Source organism: Antedon mediterranea, chromosome 3, assembly GCF_964355755.1.
Source record: "Antedon mediterranea chromosome 3, ecAntMedi1.1, whole genome shotgun sequence".
In the NCBI taxonomy this organism is placed as follows: Eukaryota; Metazoa; Echinodermata; class Crinoidea; order Comatulida; family Antedonidae; genus Antedon; species Antedon mediterranea.
In genome coordinates this window covers 632,752-646,706 of record NC_092672.1, presented here as the reverse complement: position 1 = coordinate 646,706, position 13,955 = coordinate 632,752, and the positions used below count along the sequence as shown (strand labels likewise).

The following is a 13,955-nucleotide window of genomic DNA, read 5'->3' as shown; positions in this document are numbered from 1 at the left end:
AACATTTTAATATTAGTTCACAGAATATTATTTATTTTGGTACTACACTACAAGTCAATTCATAATGTATCTTATTAATTTCATTAAAAAGGTACCTCCTAAGCTACTCAAATTAATAATTGCGCGAAAGTTGAATTGTTATTGTTAACAAAATTGTTTTCTCTCGACTCGGGTCGTTTGTATAATAGTCCTCCTCCTTCCTACCAAACTATATTAATATGGAATCCCAAGATGAATATGAAAAACTAGCACATACTCAGGTAATTTAGCTACCAAAAATTGTATTCATATAATAGAATAAAGATAGGCCATATATAATAAACAGAGCCCAGACCTAGGCCTAGCTGCCTGTTAATGGAGGCTAGAGTAGTACAGTACTATTTAGTAAGTAACTGTCTGGCCTGCTGGTGGGAGTTGACACTGTGTTGTGAGATGAGAGATATGACAGATTAGCCTTAGACTTAGTGGGTTATTCCATTCAAATATAGGATGATTTGATTGTATTCAATTTGAAGCCAGAAGAAGCAGTAGCTATTTAATCCTTATATAATATACGGTAAGTTATTATGCATCATCACATTCACATGTCATGATAATAATTTTGGTTGTAACCTTTTTTTTTAATTTAGCGCTTGAAAGCAGCTGTACATTTTACTGTCGGACAGATTTGCGAGGAGACATCTCGCGAAATAGAAGTTACATTTTCGAAGCAAGTTATTGCAGCACTTGCCGAGGCAACCTTCCGTCAATGTGGTAAGAAGCTGAGAAATGTTATATAAATAGCAAATGTAATAAATAGACAATTGCTTACATTACATAAGACATAGCAATACCATGATCAACTACATCAAAGACATACAGCAATACCATGATCAACTACATCAAAGACATACAGCACTACCACGATCAACTACATCAAAGACATACAGCAATACCATGATCAACTACATCAAAGACATACAGCAATACCATGATCAACTACATCAAAGACATACAGCAATACCATGATCAACTACATCAAAGACATACAGCAATACCATGATCAACTACATCAAAGACATACAGCACTACCATGATCAACTACATCAAAGACATACAGCAATACCATGATCAACTACATCAAAGACATACAGCAATACCATGATCAACTACATCAAAGACATACAGCACTACCATGATCAACTACATCAAAGACATACAGCACTACCATGATCAACTACATCAAAGACATACAGCAATACCATGATCAACTACATCAAAGACATACAGCAATACCATGATCAACTACATCAAAGACATACAGCAATACCATGATCAACTACATCAAAGACATACAGCACTACCATGATCAACTACATCAAAGACATACAGCACTACCATGATCAACTACATCAAAGACATACAGCAATACCATGATCAACTACATCAAAGACATACAGCACTACCACGATCAACTACATCAAAGACATACAGCAATACCATGATCAACTACATCAAAGACATACAGCAATACCATGATCAACTACATCAAAGACATACAGCAATACCATGATCAACTACATCAAAGACATACAGCAATACCATGATCAACTACATCAAAGACATACAGCACTACCATGATCAACTACATCAAAGACATACAGCAATACCATGATCAACTACATCAAAGACATACAGCAATACCATGATCAACTACATCAAAGACATACAGCACTACCATGATCAACTACATCAAAGACATACAGCACTACCATGATCAACTACATCAAAGACATACAGCAATACCATGATCAACTACATCAAAGACATACAGCAATACCATGATCAACTACATCAAAGACATACAGCAATACCATGATCAACTACATCAAAGACATACAGCACTACCATGATCAACTACATCAAAGACATACAGCACTACCATGATCAACTACATCAAAGACATACAGCAATACCATGATCAACTACATCAAAGACATACAGCAATACCATGATCAACTACATCAAAGACATACAGCACTACCATGATCAACTACATCAAAGACATACAGCAATACCATGATCAACTACATCAAAGATATACAGCACTACCATGATCAACTACATCAAAGACATACAGCACTACCATGATCAACTACATCAAAGACATACAGCAATACCATGATCAACTACATCAAAGATATACAGCACTACCATGATCAACTACATCAAAGACATACAGCACTACCATGATCAACTACATCAAAGACATACAGCAATACCATGATCAACTACATCAAAGATATACAGCACTACCATGATCAACTACATCAAAGACATACAGCACTACCATGATCAACTACATCAAAGACATACAGCAATACCATGATCAACTACATCAAAGACATACAGCACTACCATGATCAACTACATCAAAGACATACAGCACTACCATGATCAACTACATCAAAGATATACAGCAATACCATGATCAACTACATCAAAGACATACAGCAATACCATGATCAACTACATCAAAGACATACAGCACTACCATGATCAACTACATCAAAGACATACAGCAATACCATGATCAACTACATCAAAGATATACAGCACTACCATGATCAACTACATCAAAGACATACAGCACTACCATGATCAACTACATCAAAGACATACAGCAATACCATGATCAACTACATCAAAGACATACAGCACTACCACGATCAACTACATCAAAGACATACAGCAATACCATGATCAACTACATCAAAGATATACAGCACTACCATGATCAACTACATCAAAGACATACAGCACTACCACGATCAACTACATCAAAGACATACAGCAATACCATGATCAACTACATCAAAGACATACAGCAATACCATGATCAACTACATCAAAGACATACAGCAATACCATGATCAACTACATCAAAGATATACAGCACTACCATGATCAACTACATCAAAGACATACAGCAATACCATGATCAACTACATCAAAGACATACAGCAATACCATGATCAACTACATCAAAGACATACAGCAATACCATGATCAACTACATCAAAGATATACAGCAATACCATGATCAACTACATCAAAGACATACAGCAATACCATGATCAACTACATCAAAGATATACAGCACTACCATGATCAACTACATCAAAGACATACAGCAATACCATGATCAACTACATCAAAGACATACAGCAATACCATGATCAACTACATCAAAGACATACAGCACTACCATGATCAACTACATCAAAGACATACAGCACTACCATGATCAACTACATCAAAGACATACAGCAATACCATGATCAACTACATCAAAGACATACAGCAATACCATGATCAACTACATCAAAGACATACAGCAATACCATGATCAACTACATCAAAGACATACAGCAATACCATGATCAACTACATCAAAGACATACAGCAATACCATGATCAACTACATCAAAGACATACAGCACTACCATGATCAACTACATCAAAGATATACAGCACTACCATGATCAACTACATCATCTCATAAGAAGAGTTTTCGAGAGAGAAATTTGTTTATTTGTCATGAAAAAATATTGTAGACTTTTACCAGAGAGTTGTTATTTTTGTTTTTACCAACCATCGAAACACAAACATCTTCCAACCACCACTAAAAAGTATACAATGAATTATAACTAGGCCTATAACTAGCTCTTAATTGTTAGAGATTCAATTAATTAATTGAATCAATGACTGTCTTTTTCAGTGAGATTAAATATATTGAACTTTGTTATCTTCTAATAGAAATTGCTGCTGTGGATTTGGAGTTATTTGCAAGGTAATCACAAAGTTTAATAGTAGTACTGATTACATTAATTCTGAGTTTGTTTGCCTCCGGTTTCTAGTCTTTCAGTTGATACCATTCACAAACTAAATCACCTGGTGATATACTGAAAATTATAAATAAACATTTTTTCTTAAAGACTGATTACATTCAATGGTCAGATAAATGACAGATAAATCAATATTACATCCAACATGATATAAAATGTTGTCAGTGACACCATAAAGTTATGCTTCTCCATAAACATGACATAAAATGTTGTCAGTGACACCATAAAGTTATGCTTCTCCATAAACAAGTGTATTTAAACTCATTCTATTCCGTTATGCCACAAAATAATAAATGTGTTTGATTATTATTTGTGTTCGATTGATTGACTGTTAGTGTTATTTGGCTTATTTTCAGGCATGGTAAGAGATCTGTGATAAATACAGATGATGTCCGCTTACTGGCCAGGAGAAGTGGTGCCCTGGTAAGTACAAAAGATTCACCAAATACAGCTCTCATATATCTTTCTACAGGTATTATTATACAGCATATGTAACTTATTTTTGTTATCCTGCTTACTGTTTTTCTCTACTTTTTTTTATTAAAGAAATCATGTCAAGTACGTACATGTAGTTGATAAGCTTGGATTAGCTAAATAATACCTTATCAGTATTTGTAAATTGTTATATGACAAATAATTAGCGAAAATGGAAAATAACTTAATTTATCAAATTGTTTATTTGAATATTTTATTATACATTACTGTAGTTTGTAGTGAATCTGTAATATTGTAATAGTTTTCTATTTCTTATTTCAGGCCAACCACATAAAAGAAGTGAGTGACAAACTGTCTGCAGTGAATGCAGCAGAGAAAGAAGGACGGGTGAAAAAAAGTCGAAAGAAAAAGAGCACAGTGGTGAAAGAAAATGAATGAACATTGGATGTATTGAAACATGCATTGCTCTGCACATTAACCATGCTATAGTATGGTCTTTCTGTTTTGTAAAATTGTGTATATTACTGTACAGTATTATAAATAAAAATATTTGTATCATTCCACAAGGTTTTATTGTTTCATTTTAAAATTGTGTTTAGCAATAATACCTATATTTTTACTGCACATCTCATACAATGTGTTGATTCTTTTATTTTTTTCAAAATGTTTCTACAAAAAAATACTGCATATTAGAAAATAATCAAATTACTAGTGGGAACCAAGCTTTGTGCTGCTACACTATTTAGCTTTGAGTCCTAGTGTGAACCAAGCTTTAAGTGCTATTCAATGACCTGTCAAATTAAGTTTATCATAATTCCTTGGTATATGTTGCTGCTGTTCCCACACACTCAATCATAAAAACTATGTATACAAGTCAAAGTCTATTCTCTTAGATGTGTAGAAATTAGCTCCAGAGTTAACCTTTCTAACTAAAACACCGTCGGGAAAATAGTCTTTATCGACCCATTCTTGCATTTGGGTACTAGTGAATGGTCCGTGGATCGCAGCGCCCTCTTTGTCTTCCCATCGGTACTCCCAGTAAACTTCATCCACACTCAATTGATTTTTCTTTTCGTTTGAATCTAGAAATTTAATAAAAGATGTTTACATATTATTACTTTATTATATGATAAAAATGATATATCATAGACATAGACAAAATTAATATAAAATGTAAGACTCAGCTCCTCATTAAAAACATCCATAAAAAATATTAACATAGAAAAAACACAAAAGACACAAAAGTTATAATATCAATATATTATAGACATAATTAATATAAAATTTAAGACTCTGCTCCTCATTAAAATCATATAAAAACATCCATAAAAAACATTCATATAGAAAAAACACAAAAGATAAGTCTGAGACATAAAAGGATTAAAAAATACTGTACATCACAATTGTTGCTTAAAACTATTTATAGAATTGATATAGTAGACATAATGTAAATATAAAATTGAATATAAAATATTCAAATTTTTATTTTGTTGTTTTTCGCATACATAAATAATTTTGGTCATCTTTAACAACAAAAATAAAATAATGATTACCATCTTGATTATTTGTGTTCAATTTTTCTTCATCAACATTGTCGGAGAACATGTCAAATGCATCTGCTTTTTTCTTCACTTCTTTGCGTTTCTGTTCTTCAAGTAAATGTGTAATTTTTTCATAAGTGTATTGATACACTTCATAGTTGCCATTGGCGACAAGTTCATCAACATGCTCAGTCAGTTTTAACATGTCATCCTTATTTACATTCTCATTGGCTGCTGCTGCCTTACCACTGTTTTTCTTTTTTTCCCATGGTCTGTTTTTTGTCTGTTTTCCTCCTCCTAACCGACGAACTGCTTTTGAAATCGTTTCACCCGGTTTAAGAAAAGGCAAAATGTTATTGAGAATATTAAGCTCATTTACAGGTTCATCCCCTACCATACTGGATTCGTCCTTCTCATCTTTTCTCAAACTTTCTTTCACTTTTACCTTCACCCAATCTATTTCATCCATCCAGCTGTCCTTGATTTCATCATCTTTCTTCTCAAAATAATTTCCTTCTTTGTCAAAGTATCCGTCCTGCATTTCCTCTTTCAGGTTGAAAGGAGTTAGTTTCATTCCTCCTTCACTCTCCAATGTTCTGTCCTCACAACCTGTCAAAAAAGAAACACTTATTCACTGAAACAACTTACTATAGAAAAAGTATGGTATTTCCTATTAAGGAGTTATTGAATGGAATCAATTACTGTACCTAAAAATGTACAGGCCGCATGCTACTAGAAAAATATAACTAAAATAATGTAACATTGTAATTGTAATTGTATTTTTCAAAGTTGTTTTGTAATACAGTATATAGTTGTATATTTATAGATGTTTAACCAATTTTATTTTATTGTGATAAACTTTTTTAGTTGTGCGTTAACGTTTTGAAAAAACAAGGCCATATAGATGGCTCCAGTCGCGTGCTCATTAGTGTTTACCGACCGACCGACTAACCTACCAACTGACCGAAATTACTGAACATGTTTAAAAATGTTGAAATGTTTAAAAACATTTATATTTTTTTAAGTCAAGAAAACAGAAATCGGGCAAAAAGAGTACGCAACAACATTTAACGCGCAGTGCGCGCGCAAAAATCTGCGCACTCATGGAAATTTTGTAAACGCTTAAAATTGCCTGAAACGTAGTCTTATTTCATCGAAAACAAATTTTGAAAATTTTAAGCGCGCGTACGCATGCGTTACGCACGTAATTGTATTGCCATATGATGATTTATGCCCTGAAATTTATGAGTACCAAATTTTATTTAATTGTGATTCATGGTTGTGAAGATATGATTACAAACGTGATTTCGTTAAATCGTGCGTAGACCGCGTAATTGTTTATTGCGCACCGTGAAAACATAACCACATTGATTCCTGGCCATAAGGAATATACTGTGAAAAATTGACTTAGCTAGATTAAACTGATATCGAGATAAGGTCAGAAAGCGATAAAACGCATAGTGATACCGCGACCTAGTGAACTATAGAGTCGCGTCCACGCGACTAAAAAGAGTTTCAAGAGTAATTAAAGTTGTTAAAGCCCCATTCCCTACGTTTTTTAGATCTAATTTAAGATCACAAACTATATTTAATGTAAAAATAATACTATATGATCCTATTGCGATAACTTTTTTTGTCTTTAAACGGTTAAAAATGTGAAAAATAAGTCGATTCTAATAATTATAGCGGCCCGCTATAAATCCCAAAATGCATTGCGCGCGGATTGATATTTTTGTTTTTCACCTGTAATTCGCTCACTTTTCGATCGATCGTGAGGCCAAAACAAATGGAAGACTCCTAACTTTTCAGCGAAAATACCGGGTTTTCCCCAATTTGTATCAACGGAGTCTGGCAAAAATAGAAAGACAATTAATGCAGCAACTATACAACGTCAGGCTAGGTATATAGGTAGCGTACGATGTTCATACGTTACCGATGTTTACCAGCTAGGCCTACAAAACTAAGCCTAGCTAGAGGTCGATCGCCGCGAGCTACTTAGGTAGTGCATTGTTTCTAACTTTTTATCATAATTTACCATAAAACGTACATTTAAGACAAGGAATGACATGGTTTAATGTTTTTAAAATGATATATATGTATTATTTTCCAAAAAACGTCCAAAATTGCAGGGAAGGGGTCTTTAAATGTTTAATTTAATGTATTTTTCGTGAATAAGAAACTACTACTCATACATTAAACATACACACCTTCTACAAGATCCCCTTCCTCAATGTTATAAGTTGAAGGGTCAGCTGTATTATCTTCTTCATCACTATCTAGTGAGTGTTTAGTATTGAAGCGACTTGTTTTCTCATCTTTACTGCTTTCTTCCTTTTCATTAAACCTAACCTTCCGTTTAGAATGGTCTGAAAATGACCCCAACTCGGGCTCTTCACCCTCCACAGCTTTTCTTTTCGACATTTTCTGCAATCAAAAAGTGTGTTTATTTAGTTCAACAACAGTGGAGTTGTGGCTTGGTGGTTATGATGCTTGTCTACCACTCCAAGGGTCCTGGGTTCAAGTCCACTCCCGTTACATGTCAGGATTTTTTCTAAGGACCAAATTACTCCACTCCCAAAGACTTGTAATACTGTATTAAGACTTTGTTTATGTAGAGCATCTAGTGTATATGTTTGTCTTGTGAACCTCTGAGGGTCCCTAATGATCAGCAACAGCTGGATGGATCACCCTCATTAATTATGGTTAAATAAAAAAAAATTAAAAAAAACAGAAAAAAAATACATCAAAAATAATACAATTAATACTAGGCAGGCTATTACTACTCTAAGTCTAAGATAAGGCCTACTAGACTACAGACAGCAGGTATAATAATAAATAGATTTTTGAATTAAATCTGGGTAGATGGGATAGCAGGCTAGGCTCTAGCAGCCAGCAGGGGGCAGGCCCTAGCTAGGCCGGCCTAGCTAGGTAGAGCTCTAGCTAGGGCCTACTACTACAGTATATACTAGCTATCTAGTAGGCGCGGCTAGAGCCTAGTAGTAGGCCTAGGCCTATATAGCCTAGCTTAGCCTTTTAGGCCTAGGCTAGTAGGCCTCTAGTAGGCCTAGGCCTAGTGTAGTAGTAGGCCTAGGCCCTAGCTAGGCCTAGGCCTACTCTATTTTATTTACAATCTAATTTAAGATTTATTTTACATTATTTTGTTAAATACTTGCAGAATAGGTCTAGGTATTAATACAATTCCCGATATCAGACAATAATTAAGCTTTCGTTTCACTGTGCTCAAGTATACCAAAATGACTATAGTTGAGAACAGTGTTAAACTGGATCGTACATTAATGTTTTGTGTTGTATATTGTTAAGTTTATCCTATTCTTTATCACTGTTCTCAAGTATACCAAAATGACTTTAGTTTAGAACAGTGGTAAACTGGATCGTACATTAATGTTATTTGTTGTATATTATTAAGTTTATGCTATTCTTTATCACTGTGCTCAAGTATACCAAAATGATTATAGTCGAGAACAGTGGTAAACGGGATCGTACATTAATGTTTTTTGTTGTATATTGTTAAGTTTATCCTATTCTTTATCACTGTGCTCAAGTATACCAAAATGACTATAGTTGAGAACAGTGTTAAACTGGATCGTACATTAATGTTTTTTGTTGTATATTATTAAGTTTATCCTATTCTTTATCACTGTGCTCAAGTATACCAAAATGACTATAGTTGAGAACAGTGTTAAACTGGATCGTACATTAATGATATGATATACTTCATACCTGTAATGTCAATGAAATCTGGCAACAAGAATTGTGTTTGATCCTCCTAATAGTATTCTAATAATCTTGGTTTGTAAAAGAGGCATGAAAAATCTAAACGCATAGCCAGGGGAGGGGTTGGAGTTTCGAACAAACTCCCCTGTGCCCGTCTTACGGTTTTTGTGAACTTTTTAGTAGCGTGCAAACGCGACTCTACAGCTCACTATGTCGGTCGGTCGGTAAACACCAACTCAAATTTGAGGACGCGACTGCAGCCATGTATAGGCCTATGGCCTGTTTATACTAGAAATCAGCAGTGAAAGTATATTTAAATAATATGTGTTAATATAGAATTAGTTTTTTTAATTTAATAAATAGTATTAAAGTTGATCTTATTCTTTATCTGTGATTAATATTATACTCAAATGACTGTAGTTTAAAACAGTATTAAACGGCATCGTACATTAATGTTATTTTCTGTTTATTCGAAGTTTATCCTATTCTTTATCACTGTGCTCAAATATACCAAAATGACTATAATTTAGAACAGGGTTAAACTGGATCGTACATTAATGTTATTTGTTGTTTATTGTTAAGTTTATCCTATTCTTTATCACTGTGCTCAAGTATACCAAAATGACTATAGTTGAGAACAGTGTTAAACGGGATCGTACATTAATGTTTTTTGTTGTATATTATTAAGTTTATCCTATTCTTTATCACTGTAGCTTAAGTATACCAAAATGACTATAGTTGAGAACAGTGTTAAACTGGATCGTACATTAATGTTATTTGTTGTATATTATTAAGTTTATCCTATTCTTTATCACTGTGTTCAAGTATACCAAAATGACTATAGTTGAGAACAGTGTTAAACGGGATCGTACATTAATGCTATTTGTTGTATATTATTAAGTTTATCCTATTCTTTATCACTGTGCTCAAGTATGCCAAAATGACTATAGTTGAGAACAGTGTTAAACTGGATCGTACATTAATGTTATTTGTTGTATATTGTTAAGTTTATCCTATTCTTTATCACTGTGCTCAAGTATACCAAAATGACTATAATTTAGAACAGGGTTAAACTGGATCGTACATTAATGTTATTTGTTGTTTATTGTTAAGTTTATCCTATTCTTTATCACTGTGCTCAAGTATACCAAAATGACTATAGTTGAGAACAGTGTTAAACGGGATCGTACATTAATGTTTTTTGTTGTATATTATTAAGTTTATCCTATTCTTTATCACTGTAGCTTAAGTATACCAAAATGACTATAGTTGAGAACAGTGTTAAACTGGATCGTACATTAATGTTATTTGTTGTATATTATTAAGTTTATCCTATTCTTTATCACTGTGTTCAAGTATACCAAAATGACTATAGTTGAGAACAGTATTAAACGGGATCGTACATTAATGCTATTTGTTGTATATTATTAAGTTTATCCTATTCTTTATCACTGTGCTCAAGTATGCCAAAATGACTATAGTTGAGAACAGTGTTAAACTGGATCGTACATTAATGTTATTTGTTGTATATTGTTAAGTTTATCCTATTCTTTATCACTGTGCTCAAGTATACCAAAATGACTATAGTTGAGAACAGTGTTAAACGGGATCGTACATTAATGCTATTTGTTGTATATTATTAAGTTTATCCTATTCTTTATCAATGTGCTCAAGTATACCAAAATGACTATAGTTGAGAACAGTGTTAAACGGGATCGTACATTAATGTTATTTGTTGTATATTATTAAGTTTATCCTATTCTTTATCACTGTAGCTTAAGTATACCAAAATGACTATAGTTGAGAACAGTGTTAAACGGGATCGTACATTAATGTTATTTGTTGTATATTGTTAAGTTTATCCTATTCTTTATCACTGTTCTCAAGTATACCAAAATGACTATAGTTGAGAACAGTGTTAAACGGGATCATACATTAATGTTATTTGTTGTATATTGTTAAGTTTATCCTATTCTTTATCACTGTTCTCAAGTATACCAAAATGACTATAGTTGAGAACAGTGTTAAACTGGATCGTACATTAATGTTTTTTGTTGTATATTGTTAAGTTTATCCTATTCTTTATCACTGTAGCTTAAGTATACCAAAATGACTATAGTTGAGAACAGTGTTAAACGGCATCGTACATTAATGTTATTTGTTGTATATTGTTAAGTTTATCCTATTCTTTATCACTGTGCTCAAGTATACCAAAATGACTATAGTTGAGAACAGTGTTAAACGGGATCATACATTAATGTTATTTGTTGTATATTGTTAAGTTTATCCTATTCTTTATCACTGTTCTCAAGTATACCAAAATGACTATAGTTGAGAACAGTGTTAAACTGGATCGTACATTAATGTTATTTGTTGTATATTGTTAAGTTTATCCTATTCTTTATCACTGTGCTCAAGTATACCAAAATGACTATAGTTGAGAACAGTGTTAAACTGGATCGTACATTAATGTTATTTGTTGTATATTATTAAGTTTATCCTATTCTTTATCACTGTGCTCAAGTATACCAAAATGACTATAGTTGAGAACAGTGTTAAACGGGATCATACATTAATGTTATTTGTTGTATATTGTTAAGTTTATCCTATTCTTTATCACTGTGCTCAAGTATACCAAAATGACTATAGTTGAGAACAGTGTTAAACGGGATCGTACATTAATGTTATTTGTTGTATATTGTTAAGTTTATCCTATTCTTTATCACTGTTCTCAAGTATACCAAAATGACTATAGTTGAGAACAGTGTTAAACTACATCGTACATTAATGTTTTTTGTTGTATATTGTTAAGTTTATCCTATTCTTTATCACTGTGCTCAAGTATACCAAAATGACTATAGTTGAGAACAGTGTTAAACTGGATCGTACATTAATGCTATTTGTTGTATATTGTTAAGTTTATCCTATTCTTTATCACTGTGCTCAAGTATACTAAAATGACTATAGTTGAGAACAGTGGTAAACTGGATCGTACATTAATTTTATCCTTTGCTTTACTGTGCTTTGATTTGATAAGCAAGTTTGGTTGCCCCGCCCCCATATGCTGCCTACTAAATTAGGATTCCCTAGCTTTTCTATAAAAATTGAAGTACCCACAATGCACGTTATACGGAAGTCATAGTCTTGTAAAATACAGACACAATAGTTTTTATCGTATTGTTTTCATTTAAATGTCACGAAGATTGTCTTAAACTACAAACAACTAAAATTAGTGAATGTATGCAAGTGTTTCTAAATGTTTACTACTGGTAGTATTAATACAATTTGGATTATATCATTTTCCAGAAAGGTAGAAAAAAACATAAAATAGTTGAGAATTCTCAACTAGCCAGGATGGTATAGGAAATATAGCTCGCTCTTTCTTGTCGTGCGAGGCTTCGTCGCCATTTTGAAAAGGTTGCCAGACAAAATTACAAGAAATTCCCAATCCGGCAATTCAAGATGCCACATTTTTGTCCCATCATAAACGATTTCGTCATGCAAATGAGTTTGTGCAGGGAAATATCAAGATATTGTGTTGTACTCCCGGTCCGGTTGTACTATTATATGTTATGAATAAAAGTTTATGGTAGTTGGCGTATATGGCCGGATCGTCCCAGAATAAATATTTAAACAGACAGTTTGTCTGCATTTTTAAATATGGGGCTGGTTAATGGAGGACTGATGAGATCACATGAACATTATAAAGATGCCCATGTGTCTTATATAATTATTTGTTTCATATAATTTCAAATCATGGAAAGTGCCATTTCGAGCGGGAACCCATCAGCTCTATATTTTTCAAAATTGTCTTTGTTCAGCCTCAAGCATGGTAGGGGTACAGAAGACTCATATATTTTGTTCCAAAATATAGCTGGTGTCATTTCCGGTGACCCGTACCTTTCAGCTCTATTTTAAACAGTTTGGTATGCCGTGCGTTGTTATGCAAATGAGTTTGTGTTCAGGTGTAATGGGGTAGATGGTATTGTTAGTCATTCGCGGTCAACATGCTACACTGTTACATTTTTATTTGTTAATCTTTATTAGAAATTCAAGAAAAGAAGTTGAAAAGAAGCCCACCAAAGAGTACTAAAAAATCGGCTTCTTTTTTCGAGGTTTTATGGTAGTCTATTTAATGGAAAAATGAATGCCATCCAACTTTGTTTCTGATTTTACAAAATTACATTTCAACTATCTAAATATCTCTCTTTCAAAATAAAAGAAAAACAACAGGCTTATTATTCATTTTCCAATAAAAAAAAATCTGTAGAGGTTCGAACCCAGGGCTGAGAGAACTCAAAATTAAGCATTACCCGTTACGCCACAAATTCCATGACTAGGCAGCGGATTATTTTAT

General features: G+C 33.1%; 2 protein-coding genes across 5 annotated transcripts; one reads left to right on the top strand and one right to left on the bottom strand.

Annotated features, from left to right (window-relative positions):
* The first annotated feature begins 129 nt into the window (after window positions 1-129).
* LOC140043304 (centromere protein S-like) lies at window positions 130-4,779 on the top strand. The gene is made up of 5 exons (XM_072087806.1): window positions 130-260; window positions 630-753; window positions 3,799-3,832; window positions 4,244-4,310; window positions 4,644-4,779. The coding sequence occupies exons 1-5, from the start codon at window positions 219-221 to the stop codon at window positions 4,758-4,760; spliced, it is 384 nt and encodes a 127-aa protein (XP_071943907.1). The 5' UTR covers window positions 130-218; the 3' UTR covers window positions 4,761-4,779.
* Window positions 4,780-4,873: 94 nt separating this feature from the next.
* LOC140043303 (CD2 antigen cytoplasmic tail-binding protein 2-like) lies at window positions 4,874-9,611 on the bottom strand. 4 transcript variants are annotated; one of them, XM_072087804.1, is made up of 4 exons: window positions 9,605-9,611; window positions 8,071-8,287; window positions 5,876-6,472; window positions 4,874-5,404 (listed from the first exon to the last, which is right to left on the bottom strand). In XM_072087804.1, exons 2-4 carry the CDS (start codon window positions 8,282-8,284, stop codon window positions 5,184-5,186), a joined length of 1,032 nt encoding a protein of 343 aa, XP_071943905.1. In that variant the 5' UTR covers window positions 8,285-8,287; window positions 9,605-9,611; the 3' UTR covers window positions 4,874-5,183. The 4 variants fall into 4 exon arrangements, with proteins under 4 accessions (XP_071943905.1, XP_071943903.1, XP_071943904.1 ...); XM_072087802.1 differs by lacking the exon at window positions 9,605-9,611 and adding an exon at window positions 9,016-9,148; XM_072087803.1 differs by lacking the exon at window positions 9,605-9,611 and adding an exon at window positions 9,037-9,100.
* Between the last annotated feature and the right edge of the window lie 4,344 nt (window positions 9,612-13,955).